The following is a 27,806-nucleotide window of genomic DNA, read 5'->3' as shown; positions in this document are numbered from 1 at the left end:
CAACTTCTCTTCCAGGGTTAGTCTTAGGTATATGTAGCTCACACCCAAATATCTTTCAAAGGCCAAACATATCACGTTAAATTACACTTTTCTCTTCCGGCTTTGGCGTGCCACCCGTGAAATAATCACGATTTTTTTTTTTTTTTAATGTAAAAATAAATGGTGAAATATTGATTTAGTAAAAAACTAATTGAAATTCTCCCTAATATTGAAATCTTTGCCGTTTCATGATTTTTCTTTAGTGGAAGGCAACCTTAAATAATAGGGTTTTATTCATTGAAAGAATTTCTTCCTTTAAGGATTTTCTCAAAGCTTTTTATGTGCTTAAATGACATGTTAATTTTATAAATTGTGTTAAAAATGATTCCTCCAATTCAATTTAAAATAAAATTTACATCTTACTCCAAAAAAGTATCATTTCGTAATCTGTTGTTTTTTTTAATAGGAAATCTATTATTAGATTGTTAAAATCTTCGGTAATTATTTTTTGTCTCTATGAACTACAGCGTCTTATCATTTTTCTTCATGAACTATCAATTATGACATCTGACCCCATCAAATTACCATCTTATAACAAAAAGCCATATTCTGTCAGTCAAATGGATTAAAATTGACGGTCAACGGTCATATGCAAGTCATGTTCTATTTTAATTTTTTTTTCTTCCACTTTTGCCCTCATTTTAAATTGTTTTCATGGGTTAGATTAGGGTTTAGGAGGATATACGCGTCATTTTCTTGGTTTGAAGTAAAGGCAAAAGTGAAAGAAAAAAAAATTAAAATGGCATATGACTTGCACATGACCGTTGATCGTTTATTTTAACCCATTTGACTGATGAAATGAGACTTTTTATCATAAGATGGTAGTTTGATGGAGTCATGTATGATAATTGGTAGTTCATGGAGAAAAGTGCCAAGGTACTGTAGCTCATGGAAATAAAAGGTAATTACCCCTTAAAATCTTAATCTTTATTTTTAATTAAACACTCATAGTGTATTTCATATTAAAATTACAGGCATTGGATTTTTTTTTTTTTACTCGTATTGATTATAAAGGTAATAGTTTAATTTTCCACATATTTTAAAATGACAAATAAGTAGTAAAATTTCAATAATTTAATTTAAAAATAATAATTAAAAATAAATAAATTGGAATACTCAAGCTTAAACTCACTGTGCTAATGTATCGGTGACATCATCAACGCTCATTCCTTTTGCGTCGTCTATCTCATTCACACCGTAGACTTAAGTCTAAAACCCTAATTCGCATATTCTCGTCTCCATCACACTCTCTCACACACACACGCACAAATAAATCTAGGGCTTTCATTTTTCAGCTTTTGCTCGCATCGAACCCCTAAAACCCTGAACAGAGAGCTTCCAATCAGAGCACCTTAGTTTCCATCTCACAGAGTAAGTTTATTTGAACCGTCTTTGTTCTAAAATTAGTGCTTTTAATATTTTAATTACTTTTGAATAATGTTAGTTGTACACAATTATCGTTGGCGTATAATTGGGTTCTTCAAGTTAAAAGAGCTTCTGTGACTCTCTTTGTTGTTTCAGGGTCTAATGGCTGCCAATACTGCTGCTCCGTCGGGGTTGGAGAAAGAACAAGTGGGTACCTTTTGTTTTCGCTATTTTGTTACTCAAAAGTTAGATTTTGTTTTTTTCGTTTGTGCGTTTGTGAGCTTAGCATTTCAGTTTTCCTTTGAAATGAATGTTTCGAATCTTTATTGGACGTGCCGATTTCGTCCCATTTATCATAGTCGATGTGCAAACCTCGGAGCTGATGATTTTAACTTTGTCATCTGTTTTGTGTTTGGGGTATTGATCTTTGTTGATTTAGGCTAGTGGGTAATGTGGTTATTAGCAATGGTTGAACTTTTGTTGGGTTTTGAATTTTTGATTGGAAGCTGTAAAGATCCGATTATTTCTGATGTAATTTTCTGTGATTATGGTAATGATGCATTAATGATTGGTTGAATTGAAATGGAAAATCGAATGAAATTGTAGTAATTTGTATTGATGGAAAGTTAGGGAAAAAACAAATGTGCAGTTTTGAGGACAGCTTGACCTACAAGAAAAACCCCAAATGATTCTAAGGTTCTGGACTTTCTCTACATTTCCTCACTTGGGCCTTTTATACTACTAATGTCTAACAACACATGGCCCATTAATGGAATCAGGCTCATTTACAAACATACAACCCAATTACAAAATACACACTAGCTATTATTAGACCCGTTACAGAAGCTTATAAATTTTGGTTATGGTGATTGCGCAGATCTTTGGAATGGCGGAGAAGGAGATGGAGTACAGGGTTGAGTTGTTCAACAAGTAGGTTTTCTACCATGTATATGTTCTGCCATATTAGAATTTTGTCTATTGCACAACAGGGTTTTCTAAAATATGATATGACCCATGTTTGATGACTTTTGCGAATGCTTATTGGATTACCGTTGTATTAGTTGGGAGCTAAGCTGATGTGGTTTACTCGTGGCTATGCTTTATGAGTTTCTGTGCAAGACATAAGCTACAAAACATATTTTTATTTTTTCATTCTCTTGTCCTATTGTCTGTTTTCTATAATTAATCGAAGAGTGTTCTTTCGTTTTTTTTTTTCTTTGTTAATGAGATATTGCGTGTACCACACATGATAAAGCACCTGCTTGTCAATTTGTTTAACCATGAATGCATGTGTATGACTGTCCGCTTTCCCAGTGTGATGCAAATTACTCAATTTCAGTGTGTTTGGAAACATCTCATGGAAAAGAGGGCTTTCACTGGTCACTACATTTAGACTTAGTTGCTATATAGAGATCGAAAGTAATAGTCAAATTACAATAGTTCTTGAAAAATGGCCCCTGTTGAAGTCCGTATTTAACTTTGTGCAAGAATCGGTTCATACATACTCTTGCAGGAAGAAGAAAGTAGATTTATGGCCTGAGTTAAATAAAGAAAGGAAAGACATCTTTGTAAATTACAAATTTGGTGTATATTGTACTAAAAAAAGTTAACTAGTTAATTCAAAAAATCCAATCTATAAACACTTTAATTAGGTTTATTTATGATAAAGGTACTCCTTCGCAAGATGCTTGATTGTAAGGCTTTGCCCCTGGGTTCAGTCTAACTGGAGTTTTGTTTTGGTTGTAGAAGAATATAATCTACCTTTTTGTTATGTTAAGTGTAGTTATCATGGATTTGAATCATTGATAGAAATTGACTTGGATTGCTGTTGTTGAGGATGTCTTGTGGCGATACATGTATTTGGCAAAATAAAGGCATTAATGAGTTTCCACGTGTGATAAAATTTTTATTGAGGTTAACCTGCTTTCGTTTTTTCTGTTTTTGATGATTCAGGCTTACACACACGTGTTTTAACAAGTGCGTCGAGAAAAGGTACAAGAATTTGTGTTCATTTATTTCCTACAATTTACACTTACCAAAAAAAAATTATTTCCTACAATTTACATGAACCTTTTAAAGTAGATTTTGAGTTCACCTTCAGAGAATCTTGTTAATTTCTTCGAAGGTTCAGTGCTGTTATTCTAAATTAATGAATTCCAGAAACTTCTCACTCGATGTTCTTGTAAAAACATATCAAATGGGGCAATATTAATATGCTTTCTTCATTTTTTTCAGGTACAAGGAGGCTGAACTAAATATGGGAGAAAATAGTTGCATTGATCGTTGTGTTTCAAAATACTGGCATGTAAGTTGTCAATCATATTCAGGCATGGTATATAGTACTTCATGAAGTATAAACTTGTGATTCTTTTATCCTATCTCCTTCTATTAAACATGTGAAACTGTTTGTAGTCGATTCCCTTGACTCCTTTTATCATCTTCACCTATTACTGCATGGAGATAGGCCAGATGGCCATCATGTGATAGAAATCAAAGAAAGCTCCTTTGTGTATTTTCCAGGTGACTAATCTAATTGGCCAGCTGCTTGGTTCGGGTCGGCCTCCAATGTGAAACTAAGGCTGCTCCCATTTGAAAGCTGTTCTACACTAGTTTCATGCTGGGCTTGGCTGGCTGCCAAAGAAGGTGGAGACTGAAATATCTTTTGTCATTTTGTCTGTACCTAACTTTATCAGGTGATTCCATTTTGTAGTTTGAAAGGGAAAAAAATAGTGGCATTTTGAATTTATGCTGCCCCTAGTTTCAAGTCCGAAAAAGTGTTTGCTGTTCATTGATGAGAGATTAATCTTCCCCAGTTTAAATTTGGTTCCTGGACATTATTTATTTGTATGAGTATCCAATTTACAAATAAATGGATATGGGTTGAGACGAATATTCATCCATAGTTTATATGATGATGCATACATATGTAGTTAGGTGCTTTGACTATTATACCCATATGTTCTATGAGTATTGCTACTCTTCACACCCATTTTGCATTGATGGACGTAACATGTTTTAAATGACATTCCGCGTAAACCATTTTAGAAAGTAAAAATAAAGTTATTTAAAACAAATCCTGTCAATTTGTGAAAAATGAGTGATAAAATAGGTGTAAAAAGTAACATTCCTTTTATTATATGGTATATAGATGATAGGAAAATCTTCATTATTTGTGATGCTTCTATTACATTTCGAATTGTTTTTGCTGCTACTGTTTCTTTATTGGCAGTTTCAAAAAAGCCGCTTTCCTCCCCACAGAGGGCTTAATTCTGCACAACTAAGTTTGTGGTTCTTCTACTATAATCAGCTCAATATGGAAATCTAGACATAAATGCAAACTTAACTTCTCATTGTTATCATCACCATCTAAATACAGCAGATGATAACTTAGAAATGTGAAATACATGAGCAAATTAAGATTGAGATAAGTAAAGATATTGATCAACATCAAAACATAAATGAGAATAAACAACTCAGGTGCGGCAGAAACTCATATGCCAAAGAAGAAATGCACAAAGATAGATACAAGGGAATATTTTTCTTTACTTTTCCTTTTTTTTTGTCCCTAATGAAAAAAGAAAAAAAATGCTATACACTTTCAGTTAATATATTTTTTGGCTTCCAAGGATGTGCCATCTTTGAGACTTTCCTGTGCATCATTGTCCATCCCAAGGCTGAAGAGCGCCGCTGCCTGAAGATAGAAGGCCGTAGGCCAATCAGGAGATATTACCTGGGCTTGCATGGCGTCTCCAAGAGCTTCTTGTAGCATGTCACTCATCAAGTAACACAAGCAGCGTCTGGCAAACACGGTTGGTGATATCATGGTCCCACCATCGATGAACTACAGAGTCAAGCAAAGGAGAGATTCCACGTTTAGAGTAAAAACAAGAGCAAATTCAACACTTGCCCTACATCTTTATCGTACATTTGAACTAGTGGCCAATCGATTTGTTTGCTAACGGAGGCTATCATTGCATTTCGACTTTTTTTTGTTGTTGTTCTTATTGGATAACACGCACTCGAATTTCATTTTGACTTAAAAAGAATCATGTCTATGACAACTCATAATTTACTTTTCAAAATCCATAACCACCTAATTGACTGTAATAACCGCCTTGCAGTTGCAAAAAATAAAGATCTTTGGTCTAGAATTTTTAAAATTTTGATGTGGAAGTATTATTTTGACAAAATTTCTGCGTCATAGAACTGCAACTATGTCACATAGCGTTCCAAGACTACCACGCATTTCAGTTTGCCTATTGATTCTGAGGACCAATTTAGCTGGAAGATTCTGCAATTCCAAAGAAATGACTTACTTGTGTATAACAATCAGTGGCAGTAGCAAAGTCCTTGGCTCGAAAAGCAGTATCTCCACGCTTCTTAGAATTCAGTGTTTCCTGTATTTGATTTGTCCACATTTGGAAGGAAAGCTGCAGGGAAAAGGAAATTCCATGGTACTGAGCAATGTGGCATGCATAAGTGCATGAGGATTCAAATTCAAGTTTGCTAAGAACAAATACTAATTCAAGCAATCAAAGTAAATCATCAACATCTTGGGCGGGCATTTTTCTTGAGATACTGAGCAATTAAAATTATCCATTTTATTAAGACACATCTCCTGACAGCTAAATCAAGAACAACCTTTATTCCTTGTAGTTCTTGATGAAAACAATACAAATTAGAGTCACAAACCACAGATGAATAAGATACATAAAAGGTAAAATCTCATAAATTCTGGAAAAATGGACCAGTAAATGTTTAACACATTTGATGATATTTCTGCATTAAAAGGTTAACTTCTATATATGATTACCAAAAGAAATATCAAACAATAAGCAACAGATAAGATATTACAAAGCATTTTTTCTTTCCAAGACTGATCTGAAATAGTATATTTAAGAATTTAGGACCCGAGATCACTAACCTCATTTGCAATACCCTCATCATCCCTATATCCAACCTTTTCCAACATTTCGTGTATTGCAGTAAGATCCCTTCTTGAGCAAGCTTCACCCAAAGGTGTCAATGACAATGTTTCCTTTGGGGATGCAGTTCCGTGTTTTATGCCCATCAAAACATATGACGGGACCTACAAAAATACAACCAAATGAGATTATATAATGTCCTCAAGTACTCAACTTAGATGACAGCATTTTAAAGCAGAAGTCAGCAAACCAAACTTTCATTATTGGTAGAACTATGTAACAGATTCAGCAGTCAAAAATAATGAGTAAGTTCTCCATAATGTCCAAACGCCAAAATTTTGTTTTTGTTTTTGCTTTTTTTTTTTTTTTTTTTGTGTGGTGAACCTACGGAGGTCCCTTTTTTTATAAAGAAGTTGAGGATACCTCTTTTTCCTTCTGAAGAGGAGAGAGAGCAGTCACAAGAGACTTAGCATTTGGCCTCTCACGAGGTTCATACTGTAAACAGCGTGAAGCTAATCGCACTAACTCAGTTCCATCATCATTCGAGAAATGACCCTCCAAACATGAGTCCATCAGCATCAGAAAATTCTTCCCACGTATCAGGTCAAGTGCCTGTAAATAAAAGGAGAAAGGAGAATTATTAAACTCAACAATCTCTAATCTTATGATATCAAAGTAACTAGCACTGGGAGGATGATTCAGCTAAAAAGTAATACAAGCCAACTACTTAGAGAGCACTGAATCCATAAAGCTGCAACTCTCAGCACAGGCTCTTTTGTAGCCCAAAAGATTTTCTTTTTTTGATAACTGGGGTATCCGAGGCTTTGCCCCGAGTAGATCCTTGGGACATTGTGCAAAACGCCCCCTCCACACAAGTTAGGTAAAGCTCGGGCTTTCACCCACGGGCGGGAATTATTTTCACTCAAGGGGGTTGGAACCTTAGACTTGATGCTTTATGAGGCACCAGGACTAAGTGACTTACCATTCAAGCCAACCTTTTGGGGTTAGCCCAAAACATTTTCTTAGAAGGCCAAGAATTATCTAAGCAAAGTTAAAAGATAGATAAAACTGAACATAAGGAAGCTAGTGTTTACATGGCTAGGGGGGATGTGTTTGCCACTGAGAAGATCAAGCAATAGGGTGCCAAAGCTGTAAACTACACTTTCTGATGTCACTCTTCCTGCAAATGGAAACATCTAATTAATTTGGCAAAAGAAAATACATAGACAAGACATGTTGATATTCATTAACATGAAGCTAGAAACAGGTACCTTTTTTGGCTATAACCAAAGATAAAGACAAAAGTACAGCACATTAAGAGAGGTAATGACAACAACATAACAATTACATGGCTCAAAAGGCCAGTATTCCAGCCAAGTCAAATGGAGTAGTATTAGGTGCTTTTGCACAAAATACGAAGAAGCAAAACATACTAAGAGACCTCATCTTATAAATTGCTCAGATCTGTAGCATTTCCATCCTTTTTCCTCTATTGATATTAATAGAAACGGGGTCCCTTTGTGGAAGAGTCAACATCAACTATCACAATTTTCATTTTCAGGAACTTACACCAGATCCCAAGTACAAGTAAACCTTAAAATAAGATATTATCACCGTGACCACCTCTATTACCTGTTCTCAAGTATTCTGGAGGGGTGAAGGCCAAGTTTGTACTATAGCTCTTGCCATCTCGGCTATTCTTCATAAGGCCAAAGCAGGAGAGCCTGGGATTACCATCCTGTCAAGGATGGATTCTTAGTAAGAAGTGAAGTACAAAGATAAGCAACATCCTGAGAAAAGAAAAAAGAAAAAAGAAGGCAAGCAGTCTGAGTAATGTAAAAAACAAAATACCTTATCAAACAAAACTCTGTAAGCATTAAGGTCATGGTACAACGCCCTGCCTTTACTGCTGCAATAGTCCAAAGCTTGTGCCAAATACAAAGCAACTCTCAGCCTCATTGCCCATTTCATTGGCTGGGCCTCCCCTAAACCAGATTAACCAAATACAAATTAGAGCAAAGAAATTTTTTTGACTATTTGAAGTGAAGACACATAAAATAAACTGAGTAAGTACGGAATTTTGAAGACAGAAGATCTTGTCTTTGTTTCTTAGCCCATAAAATTCCACAAAAGAGATACGCTAGCCTCAAAAGAATGCAAGAATAGTTCAGATATTTACTTAGTCTGTTTGGTTGCTCAAAATAATCCAGGAAAAGTTAAAAAATCAAGATCTTGAGTTTGAACTTTTGATTACTCGTAGCCCATAGAATCAAATACTCCACTCTACTAAGACCTGACAACTAAATGGCTAAGTAGTAAGAGTATTTTTTTTTTTTTTTTTTTTACAAAAATCAAAGTCTTGAGTTAAATCTTTAAATTATTCAGTAACCCATAAAATCAAATACTCCACTCAACCAAGTCCATATAACTGAATGGCTTAGTAAAACCCTTTCAATTTTCAGGGGAAAAAAACCCAGCATGTACCACCAAACACAAAATTTCATATTACATCTTTGTCACCCTTTTCTCACCACCAAAGTAGACGGTAAAGAAAAACCTGTTCACATTAAACAAATATAATGCAGCATTCCAATCAGCTCAACCTAAAGAAGAAACTCGAACATAAACATAGTATGTAACAAAACAGAGTACCGAGTGAAACTTACAATGGAAAAGATGTTTAGAAAGAGTCTCGTTAGGCATGAACTCTGCCACAAGCAACCTCTCCTCCCCTTCACAGCAACACCCTATCAAATTCGCCAACCGCTCACTCCTTAGCTGCCCCACCGCCCTCGCCTCCTCCTACAAGCCCATCGAAACCTATCAATCAAAACCTAAACCCATACACAGATACATACATATACATGTGCGTACGTACATATATATAGGTGTGAGTACAAATATCTACACACGCACATATATACATATGTGTAATGTACATATATATGTATATATCTATAAAGAAAATGCACAAATTAGCTTAGAGAATGACTTGGAGTAAGAGTACGGACTAGGAATTGGCGAGAATCGGGCCAGGCCGACTTGTTGAAACGCTTAACGGCGATCAAGCTATCGTCGTCGAGCTTTCCTCTATACACAACATTGGGAGCTTTCTCTCCGTGCTCCGAGACAATGTTCTCGTAAGAGAATCCAGTAGTAGCAGCTCTGAGCTGATCCAAGCTGAACTCGCTGAACCCAGGCAACGCGTCCTTGCCATCTCTTCCCCCTTTCTCTGCATCCACAGCACCAAAAATCAAACCCTAAAAACTTATACAAACGCAGAACAACTGAATTTTCTCGGGAAAGTGAAAGAAAATCTCACCAATGTCGGACAAGTCGTTCAGACTGGATTTGATGTTTGAAGCCCAAAAGCAGAGCGACAATTTGGAGCAACGAGCTCCCATTGCAAATCTTACACCGAGAGAAAGTCAATACGTAACTGATCTCTCTCTCTCTCTCTCTCTCTCTCTCTCTCTCTCTCTCCTCTTTCTATCACTTTCCTGAAGATGAGAGATGAGGATAGGCTGGGAAAATGAGAGAGATATATAAATAAATAGAAGCAAGAGAAAGATTTGTTTGGTTGTTTGGGCAGCGAGAAAGTTAGAGAAAAGAAAAAAGAAAAAAAGAAGTAAACTTTTTGGATCTGAGAGGTTTATAATTTGTTTTTCTGTTTCTCACACTTTCTCTCACCAGCTCATCATTCTCTGCTAGCTCTCTGATTTTTCCCCTGCACAGTTTTTATTCCTTCTGTTTTTCTCGGTTCATTTCGCTTCCAGAAGTACGACTCCCCGCCAACTCTTCACCAGGCGCGTGACCCCCAATCCGCCAACGGGGACACAACGCGTCGGCATTTCGCGGCGGTTGGAGCCGAACTCGCGAGTGTATGCGTTGTTCGGACTGTTATGGTCTTTGTCATTTTTTCGACTTTCTTTGGTTACAGTTTTTGTGTTTTTTTTTTTTTTTGTTTTTTAAGATAAATTTGTAGCGTTTTGGTTACCGTGATTTGAAATTGCCGATGTGTGTGGGCGTTTGTTTGTTTGTATTGATCGGCGATGTGAGGTGCGCGATTAGTCGCCGAATCCCATCGCTTTCATCGAGGGTCAAAGTCAAAAAAAGGAAAATCTCAAATGGCATGTATAAACATCTTTGGACTTAAGTTTAGGTAAAGTTGCATAAATGGATGATTTAATAATGTGAGATGTCCCTATCATCATATCCTAGGATGCAATTACATGTTAGAAATTAGAGCCACCAAATGTGTTAATCAAACCAATAAATTCAAATATGATAATCCAATAATCGCTTGGCATTGTGAAATAAAAATATAGTATATAGTAAATAACTTTATTGTTTAAAATTTTTGTTTTTTGTCTTTTTAAAAAAATTGCAGATAACCTTTATGTCGCGTTATATAAATGTTATATACAACACTCTTTCTTCCATACTCTTTGACGTAACAGTAAAAAACATTAGTAGTTTTGGATGGATTGAATTTTGAATCTAATAGTAATTTTCACTGCGACGTTAAGGAGTATGCAGTTGAGAGTATAAAAGTGAAAATGTACTGAATAACCTTCTTTTTTTCAACATTGTCTTTTATGGGTAAACATAGAGATAGGATTATAGGTATGATAATTAGATGTATCAAATGGAAGACCTAACTTTTTAGGCTACAATTGGTGAGCATGATGGCTGGATGAAAGGTTATATTTTGGATGTGGATGTGAATAAAAGGGACTGTTCATTGCTATGATATAATGATAGTACCTTGGACTTACTTTTCTTGTTTTACTTTTCTCGCAGCCCTTCAAGATTTTTTTTCATGAATAGACCCTAATTTGATGATGGCTAAAATCTAAGTTGAGCATCATGATTTCTTCAACAAATCTTTATTCTCATTGTATTTGAAATAAAATAAAAACCCCTTCGTGCTTTTTCATTCACCCTTTTATTATAGGATTTAGGAGATAAAAACATAATTTTAATGGGTTTATTTTATTAAAAAAAAAAAAACCTATCATTTAGATGAAACTTTTAAAATTTAGTACTACTAATAGTTTGTTTGAGATTGCGTTTAAGGGATCTAAAAGTGCTTTTAACACTCAAAAAGTCCATTTGAAGAAAAAAAGTAATTGTTTAGTAAAAAACTTAAAAAAAGCTTTTAAGGAATTAAAAAGTCGAAAATTGATCAAAACATACTTTTGACAAAAACTTAAAAATGAAATTTTTGCCCAAAAGTTATTTTTGACTCAAAAACTTTATTTCTCAAACAGAATTTCAAACAGGCTCTAACTCTTAGCAGGATTTTAGTTTCGTCTTACAAATAATTTAAAATACAAAATATTCAAAATTGTTTTCACCTGTGTATCACAAAAACAATTTTTTTTTTTTGAAAAATACCATTAAAAAAAAAAGAATAAAAGAAGCCAAATTACCCATGATTATTAGATAATATTCTGATAAGATCAATTGAGGGAAAGTGGGACCCTGCGGCGCGACTCCTTTTGTTAGTGGCGCTTGAAAAGGATAAGATAATCAAATTGGGAGGCCCATTGCCCGCGTGTTAGTTTTTTCTTTTTCATTTTCATTGACTTGTTAAAGAAGCAATTAGGCAAATTACCCTATGCTTTGAACCCTGGCGACAATAATCTGACCAAAAGTTGATTCAATAGTTAACATCATAGGATGAGTCCCCTCCTTTCTTTACGTACTTATTTATTTAAAATTAAGTATATTCAACCAACATGGGATTCATAATTTTTACGTACATTTTGAATAAATATCAGTAAAATAAGGATCCAACTTAACGAACGGTCCAAATTTAACGAAAACCTTCTTCTTCTTCTTCTTTTTTAACGAAATGAAATCATTTTTTTCTAAGATAACTTGGGGTTGATCTCCGATGCAAGGTTTTATCTCAATTGAAGAGAGGGCATGGGTGGGCGGGGGAGTCTATCGGATGGAAACGGCAGGAAAAGTGTTCAAATGTTTCGTGATGCTTATGTCTTTAGAGATAGAAAAATAGTTCATTTCTTTTATTCAGATCGATATAAGAGATGTATAAATCTACCACAGATTCAATGGTAGGTTTACCAAAAAAAGAAAGATAGACAAGAAATATATATAAGAATGACACTAAACACATTTATAAAAAATAACACCTTGCATCGATGGTCAATCTCAGATTTCTTAAAACAAAACGATGTCGTCTTTTATTAAATCTGAATCATTTGTTAGTAAGTCAAATTCGTACAATAAATTGTGTGGGAAAAAATTTCTCCAATTAAATTTGGGAAGAAAACTTTATGGTTCATGAATAATTATTGATGATTCCATAGCAGTAATTTAGAATGAATGCACAGGATACGATACACTACCTTTTTCTGCTCACTTGCCTCCACTGACTCAGAATGACACAACAACAGGCCCTCTTTGCGACTCACCAACACACAGCCTGCCCCTCCCAAAAGAGTAGGTGTGGAAAAACCCCCACGTGGGCAAGAAAGAGTAGCAGTGTTAGTGTGTACGCCCCCTATAATGTTATCATATTTATTTTGCCAAGCTTTCAGACACCCAGTCTCAAGGGTTTGGGGAAGCGTCGGGTAAAAGGCCAGCACCTTTTCTCTCGTTAAGGTGACATACAATAATTTCCTTATTTTTTAAATACACACAAAACCCAGCTGGTTCATGGACCACTATAATACTTTTCAATTTTAATTCTCTTGACAAATAATTTCCTAAAGTTTTGAAAGTGATCAATAACTTTGGGTTGTATGCCTATGTAACAAATAATTTCTTTTGTACAAATTTCGGTCCTTTTTTTACCGTGTCGTTATCCAGATATTCGCTTTAGTCAAATTTCAGGTGGTCGAATCACCCCATGCCCTTGGTCGCTAAACCACTCCAAACATGAACCCAATTTTTTTTTTCTTATGCCTTTTTAATAATTTCATAATGATTCGGTCCAAAAAATGGCCGAAATATATCACGTGAAGTTATTTGTTACTTTTGGAACCCTAAAGAGCTATTTGTTAACAAATTTTCCATTAAATTAAGGCAAGCTCTAGTGGGCAGCAATAGAATAGCTATTCAAATAAACATACTTTTTGTTGTTTTATTGGTGGTGAAGGGGCAATGATTCAGCAACTTGCTCAGAAGTTGTTGCGTCTTAGCCATACTTTTGGGTTGCACCAAAGAGGCCCAAAAGAAGTGGCTGCAGGCATAATGATATCTTTCTTTTTTTCTTCATACATTTGACACCGTAGGCCTGAACAGAGCAGCAAACCCTAGATTTCATGCTGGTACTAAAAGGCAGAGGAAGAAAAAGGGGAACAGTCCCTTTGATAGAGAGATACTAGGAAAGGCATGTGATGTAACAAATGATGTCTCCAATATAATGCTGCAAACTTCGTATGAAAAGAGAATATACATGTAAAAGTAGTGGCTGGTGTCTGGCCCCTGCAGTGGTGGGGCATCAGTGAAGGAGCATTATTAAGTTGCATCATTGGCTCATGCCAGCTCCAATAGGCCAGATAAGGCATCACATGCCTCCCCTCATCTGCTCCACTGTACCCTCAAAATCTCCAGGCCAGTGTGTCCTCTATGTGACACCATCAAGTACCATCATCGTCCTCCTTTTTTCATGCTTCACCCTCATCAACTCATCAACTCATCAACCTTTTGAGGACTAAATTTTGAAAATTGAACTTTAAACATATGACAACCGATCCGGAAATTTATATTCACCACTTTTTTCCTTAATCTACGTTCTCTTTGTAACAACCTAGGAAAATTACTAATCATATATGTGTTATAACTCCAAAATGATTAAACAATTTAATTTTTTTTTAGAATCACTTATAAATTTCAGTCTCACACCAATTTTACTTATAGTAAGAAACCAATATAAGACTTGGTACCTATGAGTATTTATAAACCACTTACTTTGTGTGAGTCACTCATCTTTTCAATATGGAACTGAAGTGTTACAATTCTCCTAGCGCTTCAATACCACATAGTGTTACTAGGTTGCTATGATACCATTTGTAATAACACAGGAAAAAAGCTAGTTACATCGGTGTTATAACTCCAAAATGACTAGTTAATTTTGAGTTTTCCTAGAATTATTTATAAAGCTCAATCTTACCTAGTAAGAGATCAATGTGAGACTTAGCACCTATGAATGTTTATATAATCCATCCATTATATATGGGCTACTTGTGTTTCTCTCTCTCTCTCCTTTTATTCTCAACTAAAGAATTGGTATACAAACTGTTTATGCAAGTAAGGATGTGCAACCATTGAAGACAAGGGTGAAAATCAACAAACAATGCCAACAACAGGAAACACAAGTAGGAGAATTGAAGAATTGCATTTTAAAACCTAATGAAAATCTTTTCCACTTCCAACAATACAAATCATGTTGATCAAGGTCTGAAGGAGTTGAGGTTGGATCAATAAAAGCAGAACCATGGACATAACAATTGTGGTAATGGCAGCATAGCTATCTTCAGCTCCTGCTGTCATCTATGTTCTACACACCACACTGTTCCTATCTTGTGTTTCATTTGCATTATATGTCTCCAAAAACATATCGTTTACAATTTCATTTCACAGGAAAAGAAGCATCCAGCAACTCTTAGTTAACAGTGGGTTTGATTAGAAATATTCAGATTTTTCTGTAAATATGTACTGTCTACGGGAATGGAGTTCTTTTTTGCTCTTTATTGGTCCTGCTATCCTTCTTTTTCGTGCTCAAGGCAGTAGTGGAGGAAATGTAGAACTACTGGATCGATCTGGCAATTCTGCAGTGCAGACAACTAAGTCACCAATCCGTCTACAGAGATTTAAGTATTATTCTACAGCAGTAGTAACAGTTAACTGTTTTTAATTCTGTCCAGTTCTAAACAAGATATACATTAGATAATAATGAACATATTTTGTATTAACAATATATATTAATGCCACTAATGGCAAGGTAAGCAACTTCATCACCATCTCCTCCATAAAACAAATCTTACTTCCTCAAGTGATATATCAAAATAACATCACCCGATTTTAATAAAGATAATAAGACATTTTTCTGAAAATCACAATCAACCTACCCTAATGCTGAAGTAAGTAAAATATATCATTGTTAAAGCTAACCTGGCAATTTCTTGTCAACAAAGAACACCACCAAATTTACAGTATACCTGCATAGGAATAGAACAGCTCACAACCAGTAAAACAAATAAGAAATAGTCTATTCAAGAACATAATCCTTCTGTTACCATGCTACAACAATGTCAACTGTGTAATGCTTGCGAGATGCCATAATCAGGAGGCTCACGATAATGGCAAGCAACCAAGCAAATTGTTTAATGCACCTGCAAGGATAAGCCCACAACAGTATAAAAAAAGGTTTACGAAAAACATTATAATTTGTTTTTATAAAGACATACAACTGAAAAAAATCCTATATGCCTGATAAAGACAGCCATTCTGCCCCCACCTATACATGCAATTGAGAAACAATAAAGACAATTGTCATGAAGAAGTGTGAGATGCAAATGATCATTTACCTCCTTGTACCGTATTTTTGATATGTCAAGACAAATAGTAAGGTAAAAATCATGTGTGATGAAAAAATCAGATCACCACAGCCATATACCATGCCCCGGGGAACTGCACATTAATATAGAGCAAATAAGGTGATGGTTGTATGATTGTGCAAGCATTATGGAAAAAAATAGCATCCTAATTTAAGTCTTACTTACAGTTGATTAAAATCACTTCAAGTGCACTTTCTGGAGGGGGCAGCCTGGCAAGTTTCGAGCCCTGAAAGAGACAGTTGTACCTGATTTGTAAAAAATTGCTTTAACCATAAGTTAAAATTGACAAAAGATACATTCGCCTAGCCAGTGCAGAAACAAGATTTCTGAGATTACACCAAACTGACAACAAAGCATGCAAAGTTCTCTAGATTTACCTCCCGGCAATGATAGTTTGGACCAGGAAGCTGAGTTGCATAAAACGTGATGATCCGGAGACTTTGACAAGCCTAAAAACAAAAACAAAAAATCCTAAAGGAATTATTAGAGAAATATAGCAGGACAATATAAGATATGTTACTTCCGTTATTCCAACCTACTTTGAGAGAGAGAAAGGGGGGAGAAGAAATGCCTCAATACATGGTCCAATAATGCGGAAGTACAAAATCAATGTTAAGAAAAATAATACTGTCATTCTGCATAAAGTCCTCTTGCTCTAGGAATGAAGAAAACAACAACATCAATACTGAAAAGGGCGGAATTCTTTTGACAGATTGGGATTCGCACATGAGCCACTGCACTCATTGTTCAGTTTTGAGTAACCCCATAAAATTTGGAGGCTTATGAGCATAGTTTTAAAAGACACGCTATGGGAGGCACACCTTGAGGTGAGGCTTCCCCAAATTGCCTTCAAGCATTGGAATTCTAGCAAGCCGCCAATGAGCATACACCTCCTGAAGGTAACTGACATTATTTTTGCTTGTTAATGTATGTTTTGCTTTCTTTATTGAAGCGTATGCCTTGAGGGACCACTTGAAGTCAGACCAAAAAAGAAAAGTGGGACGCAATTACTGAAACCCACATCTAATAAGAGTAGGATCACTTGCTATTAGAAGTACTAATAAAAAGAAAAGATATGGACTTCCAATTTGTTTAAATATAAAAAATTAAGATCTCAAAAGGCCTACACCTTACGCCTTACGCCTTCAGGCCTCAATTTATGGAAAATAAAACACATCATCATACGTTTTCACTTTTAAAATAATGCTTATGCGGTTGGGATATTCCTTTTTCATTCAGATGGATGTTTAAGAGGAGTTCGAAATTGACTCAAATATTATGCACAATAAACACTTCAAAATATCTAGTGGTAGAAATCATGAAAAATAATTGGATGATTGTAAAAATTCAGCAAACAAGGTATTAGGCAGAGATTGGAATGTTGCTGCTGAATAATGTGATACCAGAGCAGACAATCAGCCATAACCACAAAGAAAAATCACTCTATAACAAAAAGCATTCATAGTTTTCTTTTTCAATTATAAATAACAAAAACAACTCGCTTAGCAAAAGCCAAATACAACCTTCAAAACTGTTCTTATGAGAAGAGAGAGAAGTCAGGATGATCTCATGAAGCATGTGCAGTTTAAAAATCTAAAGAGTAATATTGCCAGCAGAACATAATATCACTATAACTATAATCTGTACTTACGACTATATAAGCAAGAACCCTGCACCACATCAGAACGGTATAGATTCTTTTGCTCTGAAAAAAGAAAGGATGAAAAGTCCACTGCAAGAAAATTAACAATATATTAGACCAATAAAAAACTAACAGTAGTTGATTAGCAAGAGGTTATATTTAAAAAAATGAGTCTTCATATGCATGTATTTGTAGTACACATTTTATCTATTGCCACAGAAAGAACATGGTACTGCATATGAAAAGGAAGAAGGAGAGAGAAAGGGGGGAAAACAAGAAGATGAATGAAATTCTAAATCAAATGTACCTAACAATATGAATAGAAACAAAGGACGAAATTCTACTGATTATATGTGTAACACTAGTCACACAAATTACGTAAACAAAAATCTATGAGAATTTCAACACTAAAATCTATTAACAATATAAGAGAACAACCTCAAATAAATCAATGTTATATTAAAAACAATGATTCTAGAAGGGGGTAAGGGGGTATGGGGGGGGAACTTACCAAGACAAAGGAACAAAAGATGAAGGCAAATATAGTCTCACTGATATATGCTTTGTCCTCACCGAGTTCCTAAAATAAACACAAAAGCAAAGGAAATAAATGCTACTACAATCTTACATCAAAGATTATGGAACCAAACTGCAATCCAAAAGGTGATACACACTGGAATAAGAAAGAACCCAGTATCCTGAAGTGTTGGTCCTGGCTGATGTAAGTAATGAACTCCATGAGCAGCTAATCCATGAATATACTGAAAATGGAACAAACCTATTCCATAAACATCTGAGTGATTTTTATTTTGACATCCAAGCAGATACTGTAGAGAAAGTTCCAAAACCAAAAGTCCAGCGATACAAAATGACATGAATCATATTGAGAGAGAGAAAGAGAGAACACTATATTACGAAATGTGAAATACATCCATCAAGAAGGATGGTTTCTGTTTCTCCATAAAATCTCAAATGGTTATTCAGATAACCAAAATAAATAAAAATAGATTGTAAGGCTCTATTTAAGGTGAATAAGAAAAACCAATAGCAGTCTATTTGAGGTGAAGTGTTTGAAAGACTTCAGTTCTGATACCACCCAAAAAGAAGATTGTCAAGACAATCAAAACTGCAACAGGAAACAAACATTCTCCCCAAATCCATCTATGAAATCTGGTAAGCCGCCAATTCTGTTTCTTCTATGTTCATGATAAAAGCAAGAATACAGTAAGAGAACAGTGAGGTCAGAGATTTCTCTCACCACTACCAGCAGCATGAACTCGATACCTTTTAAGCCACAAGAGATTAATAAGGCTCCAGGAAAAACATTACTTGTCCTTCAGAAAGAAGCACCAAATTTGAGAAATTCAAGTATGTCCATATCCTTAAGTGAGTTATATAACCATTTTGTTTTCTTGACAAAATCACCAACCAACCAAAAGAGAAAACATTATCATGGAACACAACGCGCTCTACAACTTCCAAGTGTAAAAATTAAGCAAACTAAACAGCTAAACAGACATCCCCTTCTGCATATTACTAACATGATGTTTTCCCTGAATTCTAAGAATTCACAACACAAACAACTAAACAGATATTGTCATGTGATGTCCAGAAACATCTATCAAAGCACAAACACACTCTAAAAGCAATAATATCAGCAACGCTAATTCTGAAATATGGAAAACCACAACGGCAATAAAAGAGAAGGGACCTGAAAAACGAGCCCAGCAAGAACAAACTTCCAATTTTCTGCAAGGAGCGAAACTTCAATAGACGCCTCTGCGCATATTTTCCTCCATAGCTTCACGTCAATTAAACCAATCATGAACATAAAAGAAAAACAAAAGTACAAAATACAAAAACAACGGCGCAGAGCGACAGAAACCTTAGGAGCCTCACGAGCAACGTAAACTGGCATTTCCGATTTCCAAGGTTAAAGTTCGACATCAATCACCATTAAATCCGAAACGAGAGGTGTAAAGCTATGGCACACTGGAAAATTACGTGAAATTCTCCGAATTCGCATTTGAATCGTCTTAGAAACAAAGAAAGAGTAACGGATCAAATAGTCAAAAAGCGGGATTCGAGATAGAACCGAATCTGATCCACCAATGGATTCTCTCAACTAATTCAGATTATAAAACTCTCGCCCTCTCGCTCTCTCACTCTCGCACTCTCTTGTGTTATAAAGAATGGAGGGAGCAGGCAGTTCAGAGCAATATATGGAGTAGTGAGGGGGAAATACCAAAAAGAAATAATAAACAAAGAGATCCAGAGGAAATCTTTTCCAAATTAACATTGATTTTCTCTAAAAGGGCAACCGAGATTTGATGCAGATTAATCGTCACTCACATGATTATTATTGATTTATTGTTATAACTGTTCTTCTAGTGCCAGAATATCAATAGGAAGCCCTTCAAAATAAAAGAAAAATAAATAAAGAAGCTTGTTTAAAGAATGCATTGGAATTTAAAAAAAAAAAAATTGGGAAGAGGCCAAATTTTTTTAATAGACGACTCTGATGCTTAAGTTAGTAGAGCGTTTAAAGAATATGTTAGATAAAAACAAGACAGTTTGAGGAAGAAACCAAAAGTTTTTTTTTTATTTAGCTGTAAGTTGCCTTTTATAATGATATACCTTCAATTGTTCATAGTCAATTCCTGTACGGTTATCTTTTTGAGAAGTGTTAGGGAGTCAAATAAATAAATCTAGAAAATTTTTTTAAACTGGTGTGGCAATGGTTTTTAAATTAATAAAAATGCAATTCTCTCTCCCTTGTCTGCCACATCCGATCTGCCACGTGAATTTGAAAATTTTTCTGAGTTCATTTATTTAGCTCCCTAGCACTTTCTCATCTTTTTTAGGGTAATTCATCTTACGTTTATTCACATTATAGCACCCCTATGCTTAAGATTTGAGGCTCGTGGACTAGTTATAAACATGATAACGGTGTGAGAAGGTGTTGATTTGTATAACTTAGTTTTATAATTATTTTAAGAAATTTCAATTATAATTTGACTTTTAACATTCATTTTCTTTAAAAGGGTGTCCGAGACTTGATATTGATTAATCTCCTCCACACATGATTATTATATTATAGGAAGTGTCTATGAAAAATCACTTACAATTGATGTGATATTCCAAAAAATATTTGGTTTTTTAGTAGGTGAAAGTGAATTTTATAAATAATTTTATTCAATCGGGTATGTATAAAGTCTGCTTTGTTGAACTACCTAACGGCTACAAACGCTTCACTTCTAAGTCAATCTAGCCGTTTATTTTACTCATTGTTTGGTTTTTGCATGCTTGAGTTTAGTGGGGATGGGCTCCGGAGGTTTTGGTGGAGTTGAGGGACCGGGATTTCTGCTTCCCTGTCCGAGCAAAAGCTTCCTCCTAGGATGGATATATATATTAAAAAAAAAAAAAAAAAAGAAGAAGAAAGAAGGTAATTTCACTTACCCCTTCAATGTAATCACTCTTCAATGTTCAAAGTCTCTCACTTTGGTGTATCAAATTTTGATTTCCTTCCACTTTTCCTGTTCCGTTAGCATTTTTTGTTAAATCATAACAGAAATATGTAAAATTACTAAAATACCCTTTTTGAAATTACTCTTTTTACCGTTTAATTTAACTGCAATATGTAACGAAATGGAGAAACTGGAAGGAAATCAAAGTTCGATATAATAAAGTGAAACTTTGAACATTGAGAGGTGTTTACAAAAGACACGTAACTTCATGAAGTACGTAAATTTACTCCAAAAAAAATTACCCTTATTCTTTTCACTTGATTTTTAAAAAATAATATCTACGTAGAACTAAGAGGATACTAAAAAAACACTTAGCATTTTCCTATGAAGAAGATGATATATCCCTGACATTACGCTAAAAAAGCTCCAACAGATATCCTATATTGTAGTAAGCAAGTGCTAGTAGTCCCAAACCTTTAGGGTCTTATGGCTTTCCTACTACTACGAAGATGGAATTGCTTTTCAACTAGAAGCAAACGACCTCATTTTCTTAACGGTAAAGCCACGAAATGCAGTACATTACTGAAACTCCCATTGGAGGAAACTGCTCCACAAGATAACACTTCAATGGGACCTTGTGTGAACAACCTTCAGACAGTTGCCTCCACATCAACCCAATCGACAGCTGCAACAGATGAGTCAAGATACTCTGCACTTCAAACTCCAGCACCACTGTTATCAACAGATGCATCTCATCCCAAAGTTTACAACAGAACAGTTCAAGATTCAAATATGCAATGATGTTCATTCTCATTCAAATTCATTTTTCTGCGAAGTAATCTGAACATGATCTCTTTGTAACCGTTGACGTTTATAAATACAACACACGACAGCAATCAAATTTATGCTGTCAAAACCACTCATGCAACATTTCCAAACCATGCATATAAAAGGGCATTTAATGATTTGGCTTTAGTGTGTTCAAGCAAACAAGACAGTGTCCCCAATTACTGATGCAACATTTCCAAACCATGCATATAAAAGGGCATTTAATGATTTGGCTTTAGTGTGTTCAAGCAAACAAGACAGTGTCCCCAATTACTGATGTGGCACCCTCCGCTTACGTTCTTTGCACATAAAACACATGATGCAAGGCATACTCTAATGACTTTTTTCTACTCTAGCATGTAAATAAGTAAATGTTTTGACTTTATAAATCCTCCAAACACGATTCAATGCATTATTCAAATCATGAGTTTACAAATGTTCAAGTGCAACTAGAAAAGTAAAATACCATTCACTCATAAATTCATAATATGAACAATTAATTGATGAAGATTGTTTTTCTCTTAGTACATTTGCTATTGCTGCTGTAGTAAAAAGTACCACAAAACACACAGGGCTCTGGGTACCTTTCCCTGCGACTGCGAAGGACATGGTGAGTTGAAAGATCATTTTTCCATTTAGGTGCACATATGAATAACAGAACCCAATCGACAGGGGTATAAAACCTGTGCAGGTTTAGTACATTGCCACCAAGCCAACAGAATATTTACCTAAACCATCAGTGTGTAACTACAAGATGATTCATTCTAGACCCTCCCAACAGGAGAGAGGGGTGGATATGAGACATATCTTGCAGGAACTTCTTCAACTCGATTGGGTGCCCTTATTCTATCAGTTTGCATTGATATGGTTTCCACCAAAGTTTTTTCTTCGAAAGAGTCGCTCGGTTCTGAAAGCTCAAATGGTTTCTTACTGTCTAATACTGCTATACAAATGGAGAATGCTTGCAAAATTGAGAGTGAAGAATTGAACTCAACTGAATAGACCCCATCTTTAAATGGGGCCAAACTGAAGAGAGGCTGGTTTACTTCAACTCCATCCTGTGGAAAATTAATAAGATAAAAAAGTGTCATCTATATGCAGCTAACGGTATAATTCAGCAGAAATTAGCTTTGGTTAAGCAAAAGACTAGTACCTGACAGAAAAGCTCAAATTTCTCCGTTATGGAAAAGGCTTTGGACGAATCCGATTTCTTACTGATATGATTCTGGTTGGAAAGAATCTGAAGTTTGCAACCCAAATCCCATCCTCCACAGTCACATAATCCACCCGATTTCCAACGTTCAATCAACGATGAAGGTCCTCCCTTAGTTGGAAGACTATGCACAGCACTTGGAAGTAGGACTGTTGCACTAACAAGGTCCTTAGTACCAAGAAAAGGCAGCTCCTGAACTAGTCCCCCAGTGTTGGAACAACATCCTACCCCAGACAACCTCTCTTTTGAGCCAACATCTAACAAATCTCTGATGGAACTTCTATTGATACTTTTTGGAATTTTGACAACAATAGCAGCAAGCTCATCATTTGGCTGGAAATCAGAGGTTTGCTGGTCTGCCTGTCTTAGGTCCACTGAGAACAAAACAGATTCTCTCGTGCAGAACTGATCCATACAATGCTGTCCTATCGAATTGGAAAACTGAGAATCAAAAACCTTCATTTGTGCAACGGCATTAGAAACGTAATCATGACCTTTGCCTTTGCTTTTACCTCCTTGATTTATCCAACTTCCATTCTTCTTCTTGACCTCTCGGATAGTGAAGAATGTAAAAATCAAGCTGTAGTCACCCTTTCTTGGGGTACTTAACCTTTTCATTGTAGCTGCAAGAATATCACTGCCATTGTCAACTGCAAATGTGAACAGAGGCTGGCCATTTTTAATTGCAACTCGCAGAAGAGCTTGAACTGTCGTATCTAATTTTAATTTCCCAGAACACAAAGTTGAAGAATCTAATTTTCCATCAGAATTTTTACAAGCCCTGTCCATTGATACAGATTCTCTCTGTAATGGCTCCACAATATGACGGCAGTTGGCTGCCCTTGGCTTCAGTAATGGGTCGAATAACCTTCTAAGAGGGCTGGACCTGGCTCTGCTCGTATCGTTGAGTTTATCAGTGTTTGAAATATCCAAACAATCAGAAGCTGCAAATTTCTCAGAAGCAGACTTAGCAGAAGTATATGTTGACCTCAGCTGTGGTGTATCTAAACCCTCTTTGGAGCTGAAACTTTTGCTCATCTTACCCAAACTGATATTAAGTCGGCGAAAAGGTGAAGAGCTTCTTTCTTTTTCATCTGTTGCTTTGTTTACTTTCACATCCAACCTCTTCAAAGGTTCATTTATTGTATTGGTGGGTGTTAAAGTTGATTTTCTTTCTCCTAAATTTCTGGATCTAGCTGGACCAATTCCTGCTTTGGCTGAACGTGGTACAAGGTTAGGTGTATCAGATGAAAAGTTGACACTTTTTGCATCTATGGTGCTCGGCTGCTTTACCTGAGAGTGTTCGCTGTCAGCTTCACGAGGCAGCGGGCATGAGTGTGGGATATCAAAATTGAGCTCTCCATGGAAAATATCCTTAGATGTCTCTGAAAAGCTCCTTCGACTTGCTTCTGCAGATCTTCGACTTAATTTTGTTGTCAGATCAGAAAACTGGGACACTCCAGAATGATGTTTTTTGGGGAGATCTCTCGGCAAAAGTAGAACAACAGTTTTACGCTCTTTGGAGACATCTTGGTCAAAATTATTTGAATTTGGTTCTCGCAACTTCTCTGCTCTCTTCTTAATTTCACCATCTTGAGTCTTTGTCTGTAACCTTGTACATGATGCCACCTCATAATTCAGATCATTTGGGACAGTTCCGCTTCCTCGATTAATCTTTGTTTCTGGATCTTTTCTCTTGCACTCTTCCTGTTTGATTTCTGGATCACAAAAAGGCTGATCTCTTCTGATGAACTTCTCCTGCTCACTCAAGATCTTACTCTGGGCACGTTTAAGATCTTGGAACTTTCCAATGCTTCCTCCATGCACTTTGACATCTTGAGAATGCCCTTCTATTGGAGATGCCATCAGATGACATTGTAGTGAAGGACGGCGTGTCCTTGAACGAGCAGGAGAGCGACTATGAGATCTTCTAGAATCAGCAGATGATCCATCTGTTGAAAATGCTGATGATGTATTACTACTGGAGGGTGAATACCGGCTACTCTCATCTGGAATCTGTCTATGACCATAACGCCAATTTTCAAGACGCCCCCAGTCAAGGACCCCAACATTTAAAACTTTCTCGTGCGGGTTCACCCTTCTTTCCAGATAACTTGGCAAATTTGACATGTACTTTACAAGTTCTTCTTCTTCGGTTGGCTTCCTATCAGTCTGTTGTTTTTGGAGATTACCAGAAGATTTAGGTGGGATGTCCTTTGCATTCTTAGTAATTTCATTATGGAGATCAGCGTACGACAAATTAGGCTTTTCGGTTTTTAACCTGTCTGGCGGCTTTATCCTTTGAATTGATTGGGGCAGTAAGGGCTTCCCAGAAGTTCCTAAAGGCTGTCGATCCTTTGAGCTGCTTTTAAGCTCTGAAAGATATTCCATAGACCAGATATGTTCTCAGGACTCCAACGGTATTTATAATTATCAGCTTCTTGTCTCCACAGAAACTTGTAATGAGGAAAGTCGAAATATTTCTTTTCCAGCTGCGAATTTCAGATCAGATTGCATAATAGACACAGACAACCCTGCAGATAAAAGAAAACAATTGTATACTATAACATAATGCTCCAAGAAAAAAGAAGGTAAGAAAAAGGATAAAAAGACACTACAACAAAATCAGAGATTGAAGGACTACCTACTCTTTTTTATCAGAAATTGCAGAGAAAAAAAAAAAGAAGGAACTTTCCTTTCATTGATATCTCAACAAGCCAACAACCAAAGTCATGAAGTGAACACAACCCCTTAGGCCTTAAACCAGAAGCAAAAATTTTCTTACCAAATGGAAAGGCCACCAGGCACCAACCATAACTTAATCTCATCCACCAAAGAGATCATGACTACCAAACCACAATTTCTTTTTCTTTTTTGAGAAACAATTTCACTTATTATGACATTAAAAAGTCACCATGAAGTTCTCTTATTCGCGAAACAACTTACAATAAGAAGATGTCAAAAAACAGATTAAGATTCCTTATATGACCATCCATACTTGAGCGGTATACGAAGCATATAAATAATTTGGCCTGTTTCCAATTATAGGTAGCTAAAAGATAATTTAGCAGTTAATATAAAATCTGAGAGAACTCATAAATCATCCAATGAAAACAATAAAAAAAATATAAGTTTTTAGATTTTTCATTGTCTCGTAATCACAAAATCCAAAGAAAACAAGTAATAGAACTTCAGACCAAATAAGGAAAGCATGCAACTTGCCTGACATCATGAATCAGCAGTAGCGAGCAGAAAACTCCAGCCTGTGTTCTGCTCTGTAGTATAATTTCTAGGTTTTCTTTTCTTTTCTTTTTCAACACTAGTAGCTTTGACATCAAACAAAGGGGGTTGGGCGAAATATTAATCATCAAATTTATTGATGAAATGTCTATATATGGCTTTATTGGAACTTTATCCAGTAGGTTGATTGGAGATATGATCAGCTCAACACTAATCACTTAGTTTTCCCCTACAGACTGGAGTATAATTATTCGTGACAGAGACTGCAAAAACGTATGACACAAATGATAAGATCATCTTCTATTGGAGAAAAATCTGCTAGTTGAATTGGGATGAAGACAAATTTTAACTTGTAGGGGCAGACACAGAATTGGGATGCAAGAAAACAGTGGCAGGATATGGACAAAGATAAACCCGAAGAAGCATACAGAAAGCATGAAAGAATCGGGTGGTCCATGAAGAACCCATTTTTGAAAAACGTAAGATAAGGTGAAACGACCTGTCATGGTCATAGCCGCTGAGCTTGTTGCCAACAAGTAGCGGAGCAGACAAAGATCCACCAGCCATACGAAAACTAGAGCGCGTTCAATTTTCAAAATCTTGAACAGTAGGGCCTCCTTTGGCCCTCCAAAAGCAAGTTAACAAAGAAAATAAAGCGATTTCTTTTCTTTTTTCTCTCAACTTTTCCGAGTACCACTGTAAAAATGTTTCACATGTCACAAGAATGATCTCTGTCTCTCTCTGTCTCTGTCTCTCAAATTCAAGTTAAAGATGCAAATCGAGAGCTCAAAAAAGCGCAATAACGACAGCCATAACAATTCAAACATCAGAAAACCAACAAAATCAAACGTTGTACAAACATAACACAAAGTCAAGACAGGCAAGCAAAAATTACATCGACGTTAAAAGAAATCTTTCTCGTAATTTTCCCGCTGAGACTAAGAATGCAGTCATACCAGACTCAGTAATGGAAATGCAGAGGCGAGAAACGGCCATGAACGGAAGCTCCAGCAGCCCCAGGACGAAGTAACAGTTGTCGGTGCACCATTGGTAAGGGAAAGTAGCAGAGATCAGGGGAGAGCAAAAGAGCCGCAGAGCACCAAAGAAGAGGAAAGCAATAGCCTCGTAAACCCCACCCAATGCCCCGCCTTTTCTTCCCCAAACTCCTAAGCTGTGTAGAGAATAAATTAGCAAAAGATCCAAACACAGAGCTACAGAGCTTCAGACTCCGAGAGAGAGAGAGAGAGAGAGAAAGAGAGAGAACCAGTCCGTGTGTGTGTGTGTGGTGTCTGGCTGGAGCTGATTTGGTTTTTGTGCGGTAACATACTGTCAGTCAAGGCAGAGAGAGAGAGAGAGAGAGAGAGGGGGCAGTTGTCTTCATCAGACGGCTAAAAAGGCAGACCAGGATAATGAAGTGGTCACATCTGAGAGACGTGGAGGGGATGTTCCTGGGGCCCACTCTATAACCTTTACTTATTTGTTTTGATCGAGTTG

At 36.1% G+C, this 27,806-nt stretch overlaps 4 protein-coding genes across 5 annotated transcripts; 1 reads left to right on the top strand and 3 right to left on the bottom strand.

The window, feature by feature from the left end:
- Positions 1-1,261: 1,261 nt before the first annotated feature.
- On the top strand, positions 1,262-4,294 carry TIM10 (Tim10/DDP family zinc finger protein). Its single transcript, XM_059573808.2, has 6 exons — positions 1,262-1,410; positions 1,561-1,611; positions 2,282-2,334; positions 3,358-3,396; positions 3,640-3,709; positions 3,925-4,294. The coding sequence occupies exons 2-6, from the start codon at positions 1,567-1,569 to the stop codon at positions 3,973-3,975; spliced, it is 258 nt and encodes an 85-aa protein (XP_059429791.1). The 5' UTR covers positions 1,262-1,410; positions 1,561-1,566; the 3' UTR covers positions 3,976-4,294.
- A 438-nt stretch (positions 4,295-4,732) lies between these two features.
- BSK5 (kinase with tetratricopeptide repeat domain-containing protein) lies at positions 4,733-10,038 on the bottom strand. Its single transcript, XM_059574226.2, has 10 exons — positions 9,652-10,038; positions 9,341-9,561; positions 8,996-9,131; positions 8,181-8,314; positions 7,962-8,067; positions 7,424-7,509; positions 6,753-6,941; positions 6,329-6,493; positions 5,721-5,834; positions 4,733-5,245 (listed from the first exon to the last, which is right to left on the bottom strand). Exons 1-10 carry the CDS (start codon positions 9,731-9,733, stop codon positions 5,003-5,005), a joined length of 1,476 nt encoding a protein of 491 aa, XP_059430209.1. The 5' UTR covers positions 9,734-10,038; the 3' UTR covers positions 4,733-5,002.
- A 4,643-nt stretch (positions 10,039-14,681) lies between these two features.
- ATIPCS3 (Inositol phosphorylceramide synthase 3) lies at positions 14,682-19,860 on the bottom strand. Its single transcript, XM_059575333.2, has 11 exons — positions 19,450-19,860; positions 19,276-19,365; positions 18,239-18,325; positions 18,076-18,144; positions 17,574-17,654; positions 16,300-16,371; positions 16,088-16,148; positions 15,893-15,995; positions 15,602-15,697; positions 15,477-15,523; positions 14,682-15,133 (listed from the first exon to the last, which is right to left on the bottom strand). The coding sequence occupies exons 1-11, from the start codon at positions 19,480-19,482 to the stop codon at positions 15,084-15,086; spliced, it is 789 nt and encodes a 262-aa protein (XP_059431316.2). The 5' UTR covers positions 19,483-19,860; the 3' UTR covers positions 14,682-15,083.
- Positions 19,861-22,303: 2,443 nt separating this feature from the next.
- On the bottom strand, positions 22,304-27,595 carry LOC132164777 (uncharacterized). 2 transcript variants are annotated; one of them, XM_059575332.2, is made up of 3 exons: positions 27,269-27,595; positions 23,013-25,606; positions 22,304-22,917 (listed from the first exon to the last, which is right to left on the bottom strand). In XM_059575332.2, exons 2-3 carry the CDS (start codon positions 25,461-25,463, stop codon positions 22,624-22,626), a joined length of 2,745 nt encoding a protein of 914 aa, XP_059431315.2. In that variant the 5' UTR covers positions 25,464-25,606; positions 27,269-27,595; the 3' UTR covers positions 22,304-22,623. The 2 variants fall into 2 exon arrangements, with proteins under 2 accessions (XP_059431315.2, XP_088375329.1); XM_088519203.1 differs by lacking the exon at positions 27,269-27,595 and adding an exon at positions 26,295-27,216.
- Between the last annotated feature and the right edge of the window lie 211 nt (positions 27,596-27,806).

Source organism: Corylus avellana, chromosome 8, assembly GCF_965113065.1.
Source record: "Corylus avellana chromosome 8, dhCorAvel1.hap1.2, whole genome shotgun sequence".
Taxonomy (NCBI): Eukaryota; Viridiplantae; Streptophyta; class Magnoliopsida; order Fagales; family Betulaceae; genus Corylus; species Corylus avellana.
This window is presented reverse-complemented; position numbering and strand designations above follow the sequence as displayed.